This window comes from Ochlerotatus camptorhynchus, unplaced genomic scaffold, assembly GCF_037179485.1.
Source record: "Ochlerotatus camptorhynchus isolate MF236.1 unplaced genomic scaffold, CSIRO-AGI_Acam_v1.1 ptg000037l, whole genome shotgun sequence".
Taxonomy (NCBI): Eukaryota; Metazoa; Arthropoda; class Insecta; order Diptera; family Culicidae; genus Ochlerotatus; species Ochlerotatus camptorhynchus.
The window spans coordinates 2615473-2635707 of record NW_027040528.1 but is presented as its reverse complement, the minus strand read 5'-3'; the positions used below and the strand labels follow the sequence as shown (position 1 = coordinate 2635707).

The 20235-nt window shown below is 40.0% G+C and overlaps 1 protein-coding gene and 1 long non-coding RNA gene across 2 annotated transcripts; both read right to left on the bottom strand.

Moving 5' to 3' along the window:
• Positions 1–2531: 2531 nt before the first annotated feature.
• Positions 2532–4744, bottom strand: LOC135710791 (uncharacterized). The gene is made up of 3 exons (XR_010518446.1): positions 4708–4744; positions 4590–4650; positions 2532–2867 (listed from the first exon to the last, which is right to left on the bottom strand). It is a non-coding gene; the product is annotated as an uncharacterized LOC135710791 (long non-coding RNA).
• Positions 4745–17342: 12598 nt separating this feature from the next.
• LOC135710956 (uncharacterized) lies at positions 17343–18233 on the bottom strand. The gene has a single exon (XM_065233685.1). It carries the CDS (start codon positions 18231–18233, stop codon positions 17343–17345), a length of 891 nt encoding a protein of 296 aa, XP_065089757.1.
• Between the last annotated feature and the right edge of the window lie 2002 nt (positions 18234–20235).

The following is a 20235-nucleotide window of genomic DNA, read 5'->3' as shown; positions in this document are numbered from 1 at the left end:
ACGTGATAACAACTACGAACGGTTGGGGTTAAAAACAATCAGGTGAAGAGAGGTATAAATTGTTAGGTATCTTGTGAGAAAAAAAAGTCAACGTTGTCGTCACCATCAGACAGACACGCGTCGCAGTTTGGGTGATAAACAAGAGGCAGGTCTCGCCGTCCTTCGGGGTTGTACATACATCTGGAGAGGTATCTGCATATTTATATCAGAAGGTGCACTTGGCGTTGGCATGATTTGCGAATAATAATTTGTTAACTGGTGATATTTTTGTTTGTTTTCATAGAAGGTGATATTCTGGTTTTGTATCGTTGTTTGTTCTCTATGGTGAATAGGTATGTAGGTATCTGTATATATGCTGTGTGATAAAATTTGAGAATATGTAAGTTTGTTCGTACCTGAAGTAACTTGTGAGCATGATTGACCGGCGATGTTTGCTACTCCGTTATTGTCAGTTAAAAAACATATTGTACCCTCTGTCTACAAGCCATGAAAACCATAAAATCAAATACAAACACATGCTTTACAATACAAGATCCCTTTTTTAATATATTTTTTTTTTATAAAATGTATATTTAATTATCTTTTATTTGATATGTTAATCTTTAAGGTGATACTCTAAGGAAGCCTTAGCGTGAAACTTTAAAGGCACAAATGTCAGCTTCCACAAAACATACAAATTTGAAACTGCTACTCCTTGTTTGCTGTGCTACTACAAACAGAGAGTAGCAATTTCAAATTTGTATGCTTTGTGGAAGCTGACATTTGTGCCTTTGAAGTCTCACGCTAAGGCTTCCTTAGAGTATCGGCCTGTGGTTGATATAAATTTTTGAAAAAAAAACCGATTTTTCGGACCACCCTAACATGGAAACGGTCACCCTAATGACAAAAAAAAACGGGTCTAATACTTTGCGATAAGCACAAAACTTCCAATTTTTACGAAATTCTGAGACCCACTGTATCGTTTTGCTATGGAATGGCTGTATAATTCAACACATTAACGTGTGATTCAGTTGTTGTTATTAACATGTAATCACAGACAAACAGACATAACACATTGAATATTTTTCAATGTAAAACATCGTCACTAAAACACTACCGCTATCCCAAGTAACCACCAAGCCCGCTAACTACCCGATAATCGCCCTTTTTTGCGATATAAGGTAAATATAGGGTTTCCGAACTTTATATCAGTCGTATAGCAGCCTTATATAGCAAAAAGGGCGATTAACGGGCTTGTTGGTTACTTGGGATCTGTTTATTTGTTTGTTTATTTGTTATGGTTGCATCAACAGACTAGAAATAGTCCCAATGATGTGTTGTAAAAAAAGTACAGATTATACAGACGACATACATATACTACAGTTACTACAGTTACAAACGAAAATAACTTGGAAAGCATTGTCAAGTTACTAAAAATTAAATTTTACACTTAGCTGTTGGGTATCAAGCGCCTTCGGTCAGCAAAAAAGGCAGAGAATCTTCGGCGAAGCATATTCCGTGTCAAGTGGAAATCGAACATCGACGCTACTCGGTTGAACACTAGCTGCAAGCCGTAAATAGCGCTCCCTATGCTATAATTAGTTCGAAGAAGTGGAAGTCTCAGCATAAGACTGTTGCGTAGTGATCGAGGTTGAACATTAATGTTCACTTGTTGCAGAATTGCTTCGCAGTCGATTCTTCCTTGCAGAGTATCGGCGACGGTTAAGGCTCTGAAAACATCTCTTCGGATACGTAAGGGCTCGATATTGATCAATTGGCAGCGATTCTCGTAGCTTGGAAGACGAAGTGGGTATCTCCAAGGCAGCTTACGGAGCGCGAAGCGAAGAAAACGTCGTTGAACAGATTCAATTCGCTCGGCCCCATTATTGTAGTTCGGGCTCCAGACAGCAGAGCAGTATTCCAACGTAGATCGTACGAGAGAGCAATAGAGCGATTTCAAGCAGTAAATGTCCGTGAAGTTCTTAGTAATCTTGAAGACAAAGCCAAGCGTTCTGGACGCTTTGTCGACGACATACGATATATGGTGTGAGTATGTCAGCTTTGAGTCTAGAAAAGCGCCTAAGTCTTTCACGCAGTGCACCCGTTCGATAGTCGTGCCTACACAGTTAAAATTTTTTTGTAAATTTACATGTTTTTTAACGCACACTTATGAACCGTGTTTATTCCTATAAATTTACACGCAATTTTAACTTTACATTTGCCTTAAAATTAATCTAAATGTAAATTTAAAGTTAGATTTAAGATTAAATTTTATTCGATTTAAATTTACACATGAGCCTAAATTTACGCCATGCTTGAATTTTCAATGCGGTTTTATTTTTCAATTACAAAGCGTGTAAAAACTTTATTGAATATTTATTTATTTATTAAAGTTCTTAAAATAACCTCCCCCAAAATGATTTATTTCGGAATGCTTCTTAAGAAAACAAGAACAATTTTGGAATTATGTTTTTATTACTTATTATATTTATTTTGCTCCTAAGAACTTATTTTAACTTAAAAAAAACTGATGTAGCAAAAAAAAAACAAGCATCTACAGAATCAGTCATCAAATCATTATTATAAAATATTTAACGGTTCAGCTTGTGGAATTCGATGATTAGACAATGCAGTTATGACCTTTTTCACGACACGTTGTCGTTGGCCAACTCGAACGGCATTCGATTTTGATCCGGAGAGCGTAATAATTTTCAAAAAGTACTCCTGAATAAGCTCGAGGAATTTTGAAACACATTTCATATACATGAAATTGTGAACAAAGTGTACAGTCATGACGTCTTGCAAAGCTGTGACAATGTCCGTAGTACCTTCGGATAGCCTCGTCCGTTCTGCAAACACGTAATACATACTTTTGCCACCGTCAATATCTGTAAAAATAAGAAACAATGTTATGTCACTCTCTGAGTATGTCCTAAATGCTAACGCTGTATCACTGTTATAAATATCGATTTACAAAACTGAAAAACCGACGCTCAACTTTTGGTTTATCGAACAATATCTCTGGAGGTAAGTGTTTTTATAGCCATATAAGCATTTCCATGAGCGAAGACCATTGAGAGATTAACTTTTATCCGGCCTAAAAGTCGATCAATCAAAATTATAAATTGAATAGCTTTTATTATTTTTCCAACATATTGGTTGAATTGTCTTTTACTTTTGATTCTTTTACTTTTGATTCATGCATCGTTGAACGTCACATGATTTCAGAAATATTCCAGGATTCCTTGGCGGTACCAACGTGAAATACGCTATTTCACGTTGGTACCCCAAGCAATTTTTGAATAGCTCGTGATCCATGTGTCCTATTTCGAGTCTTAAGGCATGAATCACAATAAGAAGACTTTTTTGATACCGACTGAATATTTGTTGGGTGAAAAAATAGTAAAGTTATTCAATTTTTAATTTTGATGAAGGTTAGAATTTGACTTGATTTAAAATGACAACTTTAAGCGGCAGGAATGGAGCACTTCTAATAAGGTGAACCCACAGATTGATCCAAACAGGACACTTATCAAAAGGTAGCTTTTCGACTACTGCATTTGTAAAGACCTGATTGACAGATTCTCTACGTTGATTATCTTTTTGCATCCCCACGGCTTTGAAAAGGCATTTCCAGCTATTTTTAACACACAGTTCAACCAAAGAAGCTATTGTCTATTATTTAATACGACAAACACGGCAGGAAACGGTTTTGTAGTTAAATAGTTAACGAAATAGAAAGACGATGAAAATAATCGATCAATGTTACTTAGGACCTTGATATAGTGGGGTCAGATAGAAAACGATGCAAGTAACAATCAAAATAAAATTAAAATATTACTATTAGTGCCTTCCCGTTTTTGGCAACAAATGATTTTAGTCTTTTTTCTCTTCTAGAAAAACCATCTAACAATTTGTTAAACTTCTGACTTCATTGAACCATTATTTGGAGATCCTTGATACTTTGTATTTCATGAAAAATTATCTTAATAGTACAAGAACAATTTTGAGGAAAGAAATAGCTGATGAGGTCGTGTTGCCAAAAACGGGACGGCACTGTATAAGACAATAATCAAGTATCGATTATTACCAGTTTCTCATGTCTGTCTGCATTGTCACTAGTCCCCATTTCCTTCTAACCCCTTCAATTAATACAGTCGTGCAATTTGCATGCCTCAATATTAAGATAATTGAGGGAGTTAGAAGGAAAGGGGTGTAAGTGACTTTGATCGATTCTCTTCATCGACTTTCTCTTTTGATAACCACGGATTTAAAAAAGGATTTCACGTTATTTCTGCCACATAGCTTGATATAGGAGGTTCTCATCTAGCATCCATAACGAAAACGCATCAAGGATTGTGTTTGCAGCTCAGTTATTAATGAAAGAAAAAGTCGATGAACATAATTGATCAAATACACTTACACGTGTTCACTGTATCGGGAACCGGAACCGGAACCTTGACATCCGGCTTGGAAAACGGACGCGCTAATGGACTGCACTATTGCTGTCCTTATTGTAGCCAAAAAATACTTGGAATGGTTTCCAATGAGATTGTTTTAATAAACCATGCAAAATGCTTCAAACGATGCTAACTGCAGTTGACACTTACCTATTGCAACTAATACCGGCCCAGGACCATCCAAAACGACATCTTTGATACGAGTTCCAATCTGTAAAAGGGAAATCTATATTATTGAAAAGTTATCACAAAAATTTATATAATTTACCTCCTTTTTAATCACAAGCTGCTCAATCTGCTCCCCAACAAGCGAAAAAAGAAATTCAAACAGCTCAATATCGTCCTTGATTTGTATGCGTTTACGGAGAGTTAAAGAGTAATCGATTATTTTTTCCCGTTTGGAAGCAACATAGTTTCGTAGGCAACTAACGTCTACACCTGTCGCTCTCTGGAAATGGAAGTTCAGTAGCTTACGTCGCCTCAGTACTGGTAGTTGGGCAACGATAGAGTTCAATTCGCCTTGCTCATCCAACATGTGTCTCACAAATGATTGCGATTGTTCCAAAACTTCATCTGTTAACAGATCAGGCTCGTCCCTCAAAAGCTTCGAGTACAGTTCCTTGGTGCACTCCTTAGAGCTCTTTTCCCAATATTTTTTATCAGTTCCTGCACGAATATTCCGCTTCTTCTTCAGAGGCAAAGGTGGCTTTGACGTTTCTTCATCGTTAAATCGGTTGAGATAATTGTTCCTGTTAATCATTTTATACTTTAATTCGATGTACCCTTGGCCGCCTCCATATCCATCGTCGTCACAAAAGTCGAGACAAGTATATTTATGCAAAATTTGTTTCGATACGTTCGCCATGGTTTCGGCACGGATATCAGTATCTATCAGTCTCAGTTGATTTACAACTTCGTTTAAAAAACTACTCAGATCTTGTTTTGAAAACCGAAGTGACTGTGGAACTGGCTTTCCTGTGTTCGTATTTTTAAATTGTTGCAAATTTTGCAGTTTTATCAGCAGAATATCACTTATCTTGTCCCAGTTAATGACGAACGATCTAAACTTCAATTCAGTTGCGGCATGCTTCTTTGTATTCCTCTGAAGTTTCACTCCACTGCTGTCGTGTTTCCTTTTGCGTGATTTGTTCGGTGATTGATTTTCATGATCTGAATTAGCTTCAGACTCCGACTGTTCATCGACTGCTTCCGATATCTCAGCCTGAGGAACATCGGTTCCCTCAGCTATGGTTGATGTGGCCACAGACGATTCTCTTTGCATATTACTCAATTCTGTTGTTTGCTTCTCGTTTGTCATGACGGACTGTCGTTCGAAATCTACAATTTCACTCCCAGGAGAAGTTATGCTGATCAACGTATTAATTATTGTGTTCTGCTCCGAGATACTTCGCTCATCTTCCTCGATATTATTTGGCAAATCCATGGCAATAAAATCGGGGGCTGCGATTACAGAGGTCGGTACCGATTGTTCAGGAGTATTCGATAAAGGAAATAGTTGACGGAGCCACCTTTTGATCATATGTTTGCCGTTCGTCATTTGAATAAGGAATCGAGTTCAAGGAAGTGTCACCTATTTAGCAAATGAAAAAGAAAAAACTTAATAACATTCAAAACATTAAAAAAAAAAAACATATATATATAGGCTAAGTAAGACGTACAGTTTTGTCTACACGCTAAGATCAGATAACCCAAATGTAGGTTTACTTTACCCAAATCGGGCGTAAACTGCACAAACTCAGATATGGGTAAATTTTTAACCCAAATATGGATAAATTTAGGTCAAGTTTGCATAAAAATAAATCATTTATGGATCATAAGAACCCATATTTGGATTTAAAAAATTACCCATCTCTTTGTACCGTCTGGGTAAACTGATCTTAGCGTGAATATATATTTTCGCTAAAGCACAAAATCGAAGTTCGCTAGTATGGACCTGGGAGGGAGACACAGACTCGAAACATATTAATGTCAAAACGAACCAAATGCAAGCTGTCACGAACTGTCACCATGAACCTTTACCTTTCTTAGAGTCGGACAAGAATACATAAACCGGTATTGACATTTAGTCACATATAGACATATAGTAACGTGCATCAAATCTTATAAAATTTTGAAAGCTGATTGACCATATATGCAATGGTTATTTGTATAGTTTTGAGCTTGATTGGCTGAGGTTGTTTGAAGTTTGACTGGTTTTAGTAAAACACTTCCCATTCTTCCTCCATTTTCAAATTGTTATTTCTTGAAGAAATATGAACGAAATGAAATTCTATTATTTTATATTTTTAGTTGAAACATTACCATACAAGTTGGTAAAAAAGTTGTTGAAATTTATTCACGAGGAAAAAAGTTAAAAATTTCAAAGGATGTTTTCAACTTTATTCAGTGAATAAAACCAAATGTATACTCGAATGTATATGAAAAGATCAAGTTTTTGTCAAAATCTTTGGTGGCATAATGAAATGCAAAACAAGAAAAAACAGACTGAATCAAGGTAAGTAGAGAGGGAGGTAATACAATCTGTCAGAAATTATGCATTCTGCCATAATGGCTACACGCTAAGATGCACATCCCGGATAAAACATGTGATACAATTTATGGTTAAAATTATAACCGTTTTATAAACGTTATGGTTAACAATAAATTTAAATGTACATTTACAGTACCGTGAAACTTTTGAAAACTTCGCATTTTGTTACAAAAAGATGTTATATCTTTTCATTTTTAATAGTCATATGCAACGAGTACACAGAGTTTTTTTAAGCGAATAAAAGTTTAACTCATACCATAAATGTACAATAGGTTTTATGGCAATACAATACAATTTAAAGTAAACCAAAATTAAAACAACATAAAATATATCAATAGAGAAACAATAAAAACATTACAACATAGTACAACACTAATACAAAAACAATAAACACTTGAAAACTATTGATGCTTGTCTGCGGGTAGATATCATCACTACACGTCTAAGCCGTCATCTACTAGTAAGTACAGGTGGAGTAGTGGTAGAGGACTCAAAATACAAAAATAAAATGGAATTTAAAGTTCCTTGGTTCGAGTCCCAATATGCCAAATTTATTTAAAAAAAATGGTAATGACCGCTGTAAACAAATTTACTACCAGCTCACACTACGTGATCTTGCACTACGTGATCGGTATGCTGCAGAAATTGACAAAAAAATCGCTTCTGGATTCTTCGAAAAAGCAGACTATTCCGAGTGGTCATCGCCGACCCACATCGTCGTTAAGAAGAACGACAACATACGGATCACTGGGAACTATAAACCCACTGTCAACCCGAGGATGATAGTGAATGAGCATCCGATTCCTAGAATTGACACGATTTTCAACAGAATGAAAGGAGCTACACTTTTTTGTCATCTGGATGTCACCGACGCTTATACGCGCCTTCCAATCGATGAATAGTATAGTCATATGCTAATGTTTGACACGCCGACACATGGACTCATACGTTCTTCCCGAGCAGTTTATGGAGCTGCAATATTCCTGCAATTTGGCAGTGGCGCATGGAAACAGTACTCCAAGCCTTGGACAACGTCGTCGTCAGCTTCTACGATGATATAATTGTTTTCGCAAACGATTTCGACAATCCCATGCAATCTCACGGTCACTATGGACACATTGAGGCTAAATGGACTGCGGCTCATCCGATCGGCGTGCGTCTTCGCCATAGCATCTCTGGAATGTCTGGATGATAAAATCGATCGTCCCGGACTGCACAAATCGGATAAGCACATTGAAGCCATCAGGGATGTACCACGACCGGCAAATCCAGAGGAATTACAACTTTTCTTGGGTGAGACTACCTATTTATTATATTGCATTTATCCCAAATCTTTCTTCTAGAGCTAGAAGTTTGCGTGATATACTTGTAGGGGATATGTTCAAATGGACATCTGAAGCTGACAAGCCGTACAGAGACTTGAAAGATGTTCTAGCCTCACCACAAGTTCTGATGCAGTATGACCCAACATTACCACTAATTCTGGCAACTGATGCTAGCAAAACATGTCTAGGTGCGGTGTTATCACACCGACTGAGCAACGGAATGGAACGGCCGATAGCATATGCGAGCAGCACGATGTTCACCTCAGAGTAAAGATACCCTCAGATCGATAACGAAGCTCTCGCTATCGCATTGGCAGTGAAGAAGTTTTTCCATTATCAGTACGCCCGAAAATTTACCCTGGTAACGAACCATAAGCCGCTCACGCAAATTTTGCATCCATAGAAATCCCTTCCAACACTTTTCATCAGTCGGATGGCGAATTACGCTGATTATCTGGCACATTTGAACATCGATATTGTTTACAACCCAACAGACCAGAACACGAACGCTGATTACAGTTCCCGAATATCCAGCACATCAATGCAATCCGGAGTTAACAGCCTGTCTGTCCACGGGGGAGGAAATGTTGAGGACGAATTCGACCAGCTTGCTCTACATGGAATACAGCAACTACCAGTGCGAGCTGACCACATAGCACGGGAGACACGGAAAGATTCTTATCTCGGACAAATTGTGCAAGAACTGGAGTCAGGTCATAACCTTGCGCAATCAGAATACAAGGCTCCAGAAGTGAAATACACACTAGCAGCAAACTGTTTACTGTTCGAGGACAGAGTAATCTCTGTCTCATCGGTTCTCCAACAAGCGATTTTGAACGATCTACACGTAGCACCCCTGGGTGTCGTTAAAATGAAAGGTCTGGCATGATCCTTCGTTTACTGGCCAGGTATTGATTCAGATATCGAACGAACAGCAAGTTCGTGTGTGGAGTTTGCTCGCCACGCACCTGTACCACCAAGATTCAGCCGCCATCAATGGGAGTATCCGAACGGTCCATGGGAGCGTGTACATATCGATTACGCGAGCCCAGTGGCGGACACAATGCTGCTAATAATCGTTGATGCCTATGGCAAATGGGTTGAATTTAAATTCATCACTTCGACAACAGCAGCCGCCACCATCAACTTGCTCGACAATTTGTTTTCTGCATATTCTGCACCAATCACATTGATTTCGGACAACGGTCCGCAGTTTACGGCTGCGGAATTTCTTCAGAAGAGTGGAGTGAAGTTCCACAAACTATCGACAAACTAAGCAGGCTCTCAAGGCAATGAGCACAACGAAAAATTCCTTGAAAGCGGACATCAACGAGTTTCTTCACCAATACCGAAAAGCACCACACAGCGAAACCGGGGAATGTCCATCGAAGCTTTTCTTGGACCGAAGTATCCGGACACGATTAGATCTCGTCAGACCGCAGGATATCAGTTGCAGAATTGACGAAAAACAACGAGCAGCATTCGATTCGTCATTCCGTGTATTCAGCCTGGGAATGGTCGAATGGACAATTGGATTCCAGGAGTTATTACTGCACGTTTGGGAGATCTGCACTACGAAATTGATTACAACGAGAAAAACATCAAACGTCATGTCGATCAAATTCAACAACACAACGGTAACCAAGGCAACTAGTCCACACTATAGAGACTCATAGTAATAGACCTGACAACGTGAGTTGACGTATCAAAACGAACCGTCGAATCGGTCGAATCGGTCAAATCGTACACGGCTAATCATACCTACTCAGCGACTAAGATTAATTGACAGTTACTCACAAGCTATAAGTAAATGCAGTTTATTCCAAATCTAAGTAAATTTAGTATAGAAAGAAAATTCTCTGAGTCAATTAATCTCAGTCGCTGAGTTGGTATGATTGGCCGTGCATACATATATGGAATCCATATATGGAAAATCTCGATTAACATTTGAAAACAGCACATAAACATTTGTAAACAAACTTTTGGGGGCCCTTTACTCGCCACCCGAAGGACGCCCACGCAACCAAAAGTACTATGGGAAATTTTCACCTTGCTGATGATTCTGTTGGTTTGCGCGGCCGTACTTCGGGTGGCAAGTAAAGGGCTCACAAAAGTTTGTTTACAAATGTTTATGTGCCGTTTTCAAATGTTAGGCCTGATATTTTGCGATATTTACTAACACAAACAAAGAGCACTCTAGGTTGAACCTGAAGTATATAGTCAGTGAGTGTTTGTTTACTTTCTGGGCTTTCACAGCACAAGAAGAATTTTATCTGTATGATAGCATCACAATACTATAATTTCATTGAAGTGTACTAGGTGCAAGTAAGTAAAGTGGAATAAATAAAGTGTTACGTACCGGCAACCTGCTCTGGCGAACTGATGATCTGCATTTGCTGAGGATTCCACGATTCGTTCATTCCGAGTAGCATTAATAAATTGGAATGCAACACAGATAGTGCTAAGTCAGACGTGATACGGCATCCTTCAACTTCGGTGTATACGCTGACTACATCGTTTTGCAAAGCAATTGAGCCTAGATATAAAGACGAAGGAAAATAAAAGTATTGTTACTAACAGATTCTATATTTTTTTTCTTTAAGATATTTACCTTGTTCAAGTAAACTGTCGAGTGTCGGAAAAGCAGCAATGACCAAACGAGTTGTTCGTGCAGCATCGCAGACTTTGAAGATCACAAGTTTATCCATGTCGCTGTGGTAGATGTTTGGTTGCAGTTATGCTATAGGTATGGTGTGTTTTATAAACAAATAGTGTTTGTTGTTTTCATGAAAGACCGTAAGAGGAGTTGGATCGACGATATCATTGATGTTTTTTGCAATCGTCTCTTCCACCGACAAATGCATTGAAATTTCCATGATCCCCTTTTCCGGCAAACGCTTTACCGTTTGTTTGTTTCCAAAAAACCAAATCTGACCCTCAACCTTGTTGTACAAAATTAGCTTTATATGAAGTGCATAAAAGCATTCACCGAAATCGTCATGATGTAAAAACAGATAAGTGCCTCGTGAATAATTATGTCCACGGTACACCGCGTCTTCGGCGTATACGAACTGGTCACCTATCAGTGCAAAATTATGTAAATGAAGCTGTACATCTTGGGGGAGATACTCATAGCTTTCCACGAAGCTATTAACCAAAAACTTCAACTCAAATCTGTTTGTTTGTCCATGTAGAAGAGCTTGGTAGTACTGGTGCTGCTCACTACAGAATTTCAGTACATTTTTAAAATTTAGTGTGCTACGCAACGCCCGCTTGAAAAAGCAATGCTTTCTCTCACAAAACAGTGTACAATAGGACATAAGAGGACCCAGCGATCGAATCAACCAAGGATAGTGTGTCGTGAAATGGTGCTTTGGCCGAACAGGAGTATCAAACTGTGTATTTCTCAGCTCTAAGTATTCCGTTATAAAGGAGTGTAACAGGAAAGTCTGGTCTATAGACACTAAAGGTGATGTGACAATATCCGTAATATTTTTAATCAAGATAAGCATCTTTAGCATTGGATAATCATGGTCAACTGATTTTTTAAGAAATATAAAAGGAACTATTTGTACAACATGCCAAATATCGCAGGCTTTTGCCTTAAAATTTTTGGCTTTTCTGGAAAAATCGATAGATATTTTTGTATTTAATTTTAGCCTTGCAGCAACATCGTTAATTCGGCCTTGGAGGAAATGTGCCGAAATATTTTTCTCCTTAGCCAGACGTTTTAGTATGAGGAACAAGTCGTAGTTAACCCAACCTTCAAATAAGTCATGTGCAACGCAGGGAGGTGCTCCAAAGTCAAAAAATTTGAAGTGTTTCAATTCATCAAAAATGCTATTCACTTTGACACCTCGATATGGAACACTGGATGGATTATTTTCGATCATTTTAAGATCTATCAGATGAGTCTGGGGTGTCCTAAATTCAGCTTCTTGGACCCAATCGCTTTTGAACTCATTCAGCTCCACGTAGCAACTTCTACAGAAATAGGAACTACTGGAAAAATTTTCTACAAGACCAGCAAGCTGGTGAGCGCCAAGGTTATCATTCAAAGTGGTAAAAATTGACCCATAAACCCTCTCTGCAAAACCCCCTCCGTGTACAACGATGCCTTCATCTTCCAAGACTTTTATATCCTCAATGAATCTTCGAAAGACTCGGTTTCCTCCAAAACAAGAAAAGTCTTTGGTTTTGCACAACAGAAGAAGTTGGACGTTTTCGGTGAGGCAACGCAGATGTGGGTCCAAGTTACCCAGCACCATGTAAACACACAATAGCTTGTGACGAGATGTAGCGTTGCCGAGGGCATTGACTACCATTTCAGCTGCGTCCTGGTAGATAAAAATGTTTAAAGTTTTATGATTGAAAAATGAACTTTTTTTAAACTTTAAACCATCGTCGTAGTCTTGTAGATTACCCTGAATTTTAGGTTTTTGGCGAAACACTGCTTCGTACGTCTTCTTATCGTCCAACATTGTACACAGAGTTTCTAAGATTGGTACATAGAAATAAAAACTTTCCTTGTGCTCTTGATCTCTTTGGAGTGACACCTGAATCGGAGGAACGAATTTGTAGTTGTCACGAAAGAACTTTTTCCGCATGTACGATGACCGGAAAACACCTTTGGCACCAAACATGTATTTAAAAAGATTTGTTTCGCATGATTGTTGGTTTTCAAAACAAACTGAATCGTTGACGGTTACATCAGAGCAGTTTTTGTGGAAATCAGCTTGCAAAATGGCAGCTTCTCCTAAAGCGGAAACGATTTCCTGAATAGCTGTATCTGTAACATGGTTTTTCGACAACAATTTCAGGAAAAGAGATCCAAATAAAGAAACGATTTTGCTCGAAGGATCATTGTTCTCAATTATTCCAACACTCTCCGCCATTTCTTCCCCGTTACTTCCGGAATCTATCACTACAGGGTCTTCCCCACATAAAAAAGGCTCTTGAAACTTGGAACTTTTGCTTTTATCAATTCCTCTCGAATTTCCATTCCGGTGGAAATACATTTTGTGGATTTTGAGGCTGTTGACGGTGAAAAAAGGCTTTTCTTTTCGGCATCCGAAGGGACAAAAAACGGGTTGCCCTGCTGACAAATGCTGATTCAAGTGCTTCATCATTATTTTGAAGTCAGCTTCAATAAAACCACATGAATTGACGGAGCATTCGAACAGCTTCTGTATCGGATTTCTCATCCGAAAATGGCGGTGTCGCAAATGGTTTTTGTACGCGCGAAACGATTTAAAACTAATTCCACATAAAAAAGCACACTCTGTAATTGTCCACTGTTTGTGGACGCGCAAGTGACGGATTAAATAATCAATATCAGAAATCTGCAACTCACAAAAATTACACTTGATCGCGGACATTTTTTTCACTACATGACGCGACGCGCGTTTGAAGAACGATTGACACCAACGAAGCACGACTGATAAAAAAAATATGTTCAGATTTAGATGAAGGTTGCTTCAAAATTACACTGGTGTGTAAACATATGGTTTGGTTCCTGGGAATTTACATGTTTGAAGATTGAATTTTACATGCCGATGATAAAGCCCTACATTCGGGTAAAATTCAACCAAGAACGATATATTTTTAAGTAAAAAAAGATGGCTTTTAGTGTGCGTGATTTTTTACTCAAAATTATGTGTACAAAAAGATTACGTTGCTATTTATTTACATGTTTGCATAATTTACGTTGCGTGTAATATTCATATTTTTTTACTGTGTAGTAGTTTGTAGTTGAAAATAATCGGTTGTTTCTTGCGTGAGAAAGTAATAACTGTACACTTAGGTGGGTTGACCACCAGTCGGTTTAGACTACACCAGTCAGCAAAGATGTCAATCTGATTTTGGAGAGAACGGCAGTCGGCGAGTGAGCGGATGCGCAGAAAAACTTTCAGATCGTCTGCAAACGATAATCGTGGCTCTGTGATAACATGGTGAACGTCGTCGAAGTAGAGGAGAAATACCAATGGTCCCAGATGGCTGCCCTGAGGTATACCGGACTTTGCGCAGAAGCTAGCTGAGCGACAAGTACTCAAAGTTACTGTCAATTGGCGCTCCGTGAGGTATGAACGAAACCATCTCAAAAGATTTCCACCGATCCCTAGCCTATCAAGCTTAGCGATCGCAATTTCGTGGTTCAGCTTATCGAAGGCTGCCGTAAGATCTGTGTAGATAACGTCCGTTTGGGTCCGAGCAATCAAACTGTCTGTGATGTAAGACGTTAGGCACAGCAGGTTCGTAGTTGTGGAACGCCCAGTTATGAATCCGTGTTGATCTGTACTTAGATATTGCCTGCAATGCGCAGTTAGGGACTCTATGACAACCAATTCAAAAAGTTTTGATACAGCACTCAGCGACGTGATTCCCCGGTAGTTGTTTACGTCGCGTTTGCTTCCCTTTTTATGAACAGGAAACATATCCGCAGTCTTCCAGCAAGACGGAAAGATGCCGCTGGAAAGAGAGAGCTGGAATATGCGGCGCAGTGGATCTAAAAGACAAGTGATGTTCTTTTTAAGAATAATCGACGGAACACCATCGGGTCCAGCCTTAGTTGAAGTCTTAAGTTTAGATGCTGCTCTAGAAATCGTATCTGTAGTGGCTTCGACCATGCTGAGCGTTTGGTTGATCAAAGGAACATTACTGGCCGCGGAAGTAATGATATTAGCGGAGAGTTGCTCGGCTTCAAACACACTAGCAAATTTGGCTGAGAACAGGTTGCAAATGTGTTGTTGATTTCCAGCAGTTTCACCATTAAAAATCATGGAAGAGGGTAAGCCGACTTCCCTGCGTTGCTCATTTACGAAGTTCCAGAAGGATTTCGGGTGTGATTTTAGCCGCCGTTGAATCTTCCTTTGATAGCGTTGAAAACAGAGACGACTTAACCGCTTATACTCGTGGTTGAGTCTGACATAGTAGCATTTCAGTGGCAGTGTGCGGAGTTTAGTAAATCTTCTGAGAGCAGCCTTCTTAGTTCTTTTCAACGAGCGAAGATCTTTCGTCATCCACGGGACGCGAGAGTCGATATGGATGATCTTTTTGGAAACGTGTCTGTCAATGACATATGCCAAGACGTGAGAAAAGGTTTGTCCAGCAATGTTGACGTTTACAGGATCCAAAATATGCTCCCAATCTAGATTAGACAGCACATGGACGATACTGCAATGGTCAGCTCTACGGAAGTCATATGACACAGCGTTTGGAGTGCTGGTGAAATCATGGACAATATTATTTTCGATCACGATAACTAAAGCAGGGTGATGATGCACTACCTTGACTAAAGGTTCGGGTGCCGTGGAGAGGAAAGGAGCTGTATCACGAGCACTCACGAAGCAGAGATCCAGGGTGCGGTTGTTTTCATTCAACAGGCCATTGATTTGTGACAGAATTGCGGTACTATAACCAACAATCAATACGAAACTAACGATTTTAAATTGGCTCACCACTTTAGTAGCCTATTGGTCCCAAGCAAACGATTAACGTACCCTATTCTAGTTGAAATTCTATTACTACACTATGTTTGTTTTGATTCGCTATGAAAGTTTGACAGATAACATCAGGGGTGTGTGGATTCATGCAGAACATGCAGGGGTGAGTGAAATAGCTTGGGACTGCTTGGGACCGTTGTTCTGGTACTGAGTGAGCCAAAAATAATAATGATTTTCTTCGGGACCCAGTGGTCTTAGAGTTACTTCTATGCTATAACTGTCCAGGAGCTGGATGGTTCCTACGTGGAAAGATGAACGCTCGTGATCAGGACAAAAGAAACCACTATGGGTTGGAGTCCATGCAATGTTCGGTAGGTTAAAATCGTCAAGAACAATAACTTCGTCGGAAGGGCCTGCTTTGTCTGAAGCGGCCAAGACGGATCGACAATGTGCGTCAATAAGCTCCAAGTCACGGGTTCGATCTGGAGGAATGTACACTGCACAGAGTAGCAATTGACGATCACCAAGTTGAATAGCCACCCACATTTGTTCAACCCTGTTCCAGGAATCGTCCTCGATAACCGAGTTTTCCTACTATTATTCGTGTTTCGATCGCAGCGAAATATTTCGTAGCCAGCACCAAAGACATAGTCTGAAATGGTTCAATAATTGAGCCATGTTTCGGTCAAAACTAAAATGTCGTAGCAGTGATCCATGACGGCCAGATGATAATCTTCCACGAGGCCGTTCATACCACCAACGTTCTGATAGTGAATCGTTATGTCCGACCTCCGCTGTTCGGGAACAACGGAAGGTTCAGCGTGTAGTTGCATTTGGGAGCTGGTAAATGTCACTTGACGGAGGAAGGATGTTCGAGTAGGGCCGTTGCCAATAACAGTAATGTGGAAGATCCCTTCTCCCATCTCAAACGCAGGGCCGGGACAACTGCTGGTTGCTGGCAGGAGGGGCTCGACTGCGATGAGTGGAATAGGGGCTTCCTCAGGGCGGACGGCAAGAATGCGTCCCGGAGTGCAGTTGACTGTGGTGGCTCCATGTTGCCGACTGGCAGATGTTTGAGGTGAGTTGAAGGCACTGGAATTATGATCATCATCAGGCAGTGAAAGTTCGCTAGTAAGTGTGTACTTGCCTAATATAGCAGGCTGGGAGACCCTCAATCCACATCTAAACTCAGGGCCAGGACGACTTGGATGAACGCTGGCTGCAATAGGCGCGACTGATTTAGAGGAACTGGGGACTCCCAAAATGCTTTCTACGTTGCGTCCTGGTTGAGAAGTAATTTGCCTCAATAGATTTTCAGAGGGCATCACCGAAAATTCGCTTTGGACCGGGGTCAGAATAACCTGAGTATGGGAGAACTCATCACGCAACGATAAACTTAAATCACAGAGGTACTTGCCTATGCAAGCATGGTGGAAGACCCCCTTTCCACCACCAACTACAGGGCCGAGACGACTATGTTGAACGAAGGCGGCGGTAGGCGGGACTGTGTTGGGGCGATCGGGGGCTTCCATCAGACTTTCTACGGTGCGTCTCGGGGGCATTGTTGATTCGTCAGATGAGGGGATTAAGGGGTGACTGTTATACTGGGTGTACCTAAAGGGACTGGCATATCGAGAGGTGCTGGTGTCCCAAACGGTGTGCCCGTTGGAGAGCCACCCGGAATAGTCTCTGGAACAGCAGGGAGTGCTGGGATATCAGGAGGTAGCCACACATTGTTTTTCACCTGAGTATCCTCGAATTCTCTGTATACAATCCCCTGTGGCCAAGTTTCAGGGTTCAAAGCGTTCTCTTTTAGTTTCATTGGAATGCCGACCTTGTAGGAAATGAAGTTCATCGATAGTGGGTCGGTGGCTTTTTTCACTAAAGAGACGACTTTAACTGGTTCAGTCGTTCGCAGTCCATCACGAACAAGTTTCTCAACCACATCTCTCTTAACACTGGGGTGAAACCGGGAAAGGTAAACCCAAAACAGGCTTGATGGAGCATTGACAGCGAGCGTATCGCTAGTTCCAATGACTCTTGTTCCAGTAGTCGGTTTAGTCGGTGTTTCCGTATCACCTCGACGGCGTTTTGAGAGGCGATCATGATTCGGTCTAGCAGATGTACCTGGGGTAGCAGCATTAACTATGTGAGTGAGTTGAGCGACCTGATTGTTGTTTTTGGCCATTTCGGTTTTCAGCTCGGATAAGCCGGTCAGCTGACTACCTATCACCGTCGAAATTACGTTACCGAGGGATGAAACAGTGTTTCTGAATCGGGCGTACTTCATCAACTTGCTACATTCATCACACATCCAGAACAAATTGATTTTCTCGCGAAGAATCCTGACGAACGGCAAGTTCAAGTTAATGCATCTCACATGATACACTTGGTCGCAGAACCCCATACATTCGATGTGGTCTTCGTCCGGTTTCACTGTTTTGGCACAGCGGTCGCACGCACTTGTACTGGTCATTTCGTTGAACGGAATTAATGCCCTATACGCGTAAAATGCCCAATAAGCAGATTACTAAATCCAGATGTAGGTGGCGCGTCGAATGTTAGACGAACGATCGAAAGGTGGTTTTTGCAACACCACTAGCACAACAAACAGAAAATTCTATGGATGACTGGCAATTTCACAACACCAAATATACGGTAAAACTAAATAAAGTCAACACGAATCAACTGATTTCCACTTTCCACGTAAATTCACAAAACTAGAGTTTACAGAGGTACACGAATAACTTCAGTGAAGTGACTTTGAATGGACTAAAACAATCAGAAACCGGCTGCGAATGAGCAGTGTTACTATCAAAACAAACTTCAACTTTACACCTGTTGAGTATACTGTGATGGGTAGTACGCTGAACAGATGGCGGTAGTGTGTAAACGTCAAACGCAAGGGTTATTGACTATGCGAACCACAGGTGGCGATACTGCCAACTACCAACTATAGATTGACTGTTAAATGCGTGTGCGATGAACAAGTTGCCAGTGTTGTGTCTGTTTGTCTGTGATGTAATCAAATTAACAAATAAAGCGATTCTAGAATCTTGAATATGGAGGGGCTTGAGATTAAACTCATGATGTTCTACTCAGTAAGTTTTATCTATATTCGAGTTATTGTTGTACTCATTTAAACCCGGCACCGACGACGTAAACAATGTGACTATAGTTCTCCTTAATATGACCTTAATGAACCTGGAAAATAAAAACAACTGTCTAATAGCGAATTCGTTTATTATCAGTGCGAAACCGAACTTTTTGTCAGTGCGAACCTCAACCTGAGCTAGGTTTTAAAACAAACGAGCAAACTGACGTTTGTCAGAAAACAAGCAGACCCAATCCTGATACCTGATCCAGGTTAGAACTGAATAATAAACGAATTCGCTATAAAACAGCCGAATCCCTCATATAACAACAAACCACTTGTGATCAAGTTAATGCTATAACAATTCAAACTCGACGAAGGTTCCTCGAACACCAGAATAAGTCACTACGACTGACGATTTATCAAATCCGGAGACATAAAGCTACTAAAAAGCACATCCCAACTAACAATTTTCGTAATGTAAATGCTTTACCCATTTCATTTATTCATTACTCATTTCATTTATTCATTATAAAAATTAGGATTTCCTACAGTTATTTCCATACAAACTTCAAATGGTTTGTGCCAAGTCAGTTTCTTATCAAATGAGTTAAAATTTTGAGAGGCTAATCAGGACCCGAATTTGGAACCGTTAGAGCACCGTGGAGCGAAAATTTCAGATTTTGTATCAGTCTAATATCCATTTACACTTTTATATAGCTGTTATCGTGCTGTTAAGTTGCGTGTGAACTTAAAAAGCGCTTTTCAACCTTTTCCCGGCTATCCAATAATTACTACACTGCTTTCTCTTGAAACCACTGTAGCAGCAACCAAATTTAAATAGAATGCTCCATTTGCAAAATAAAAGCATTTTAAGATTGCACTCGTAAATATACCTCCCCGTGGAAAATTTTGAAACCATCATCACTTTCATAGTTCGTCTATTCTCCACGAGTGCCAACATTGATTTGCCAATGGGTTAGTTTATCTTTATTAGCGAGACTTTCAGCCAGAGGCTGGTTCATCATGGTTCATAACACTCAATGGGTAAAGTATGAGCTTTGAGATGAATTTGAAACAAAGGGAACTTGGAGTGTAGAGTGCACTGCCCACCGGTTGATGCTGAAGTCTGGCCAAGTAAGTGGGTTGGGGTCTAATGATTTCTGAATGGACAATACAGTGCCGGTGGATATTTTATTTTATACTCTCTATATTATAATCTTTGAATCAGTTTGGGGTTTTGGGTTAACAGAGGCAGAGCGCGGAGGGAACGCTTAGGGAAAGCATAATGTTCATACTTGAAGGATTCAGAACGGCTGAGCTGTTCGGTGGTAGTTTGACCTTCCTTTCAAAGCCAATTTGGCTCTAGAACAATTTTAAACTT

What these genes read in the sequence shown, in the direction of transcription:
- LOC135710956 (XM_065233685.1), bottom strand. Translation starts at nt 18,233, where the DNA reads ATGACCAGTACAAGTGCGTGCGACCGCTGTGCCAAAACAGTGAAACCG.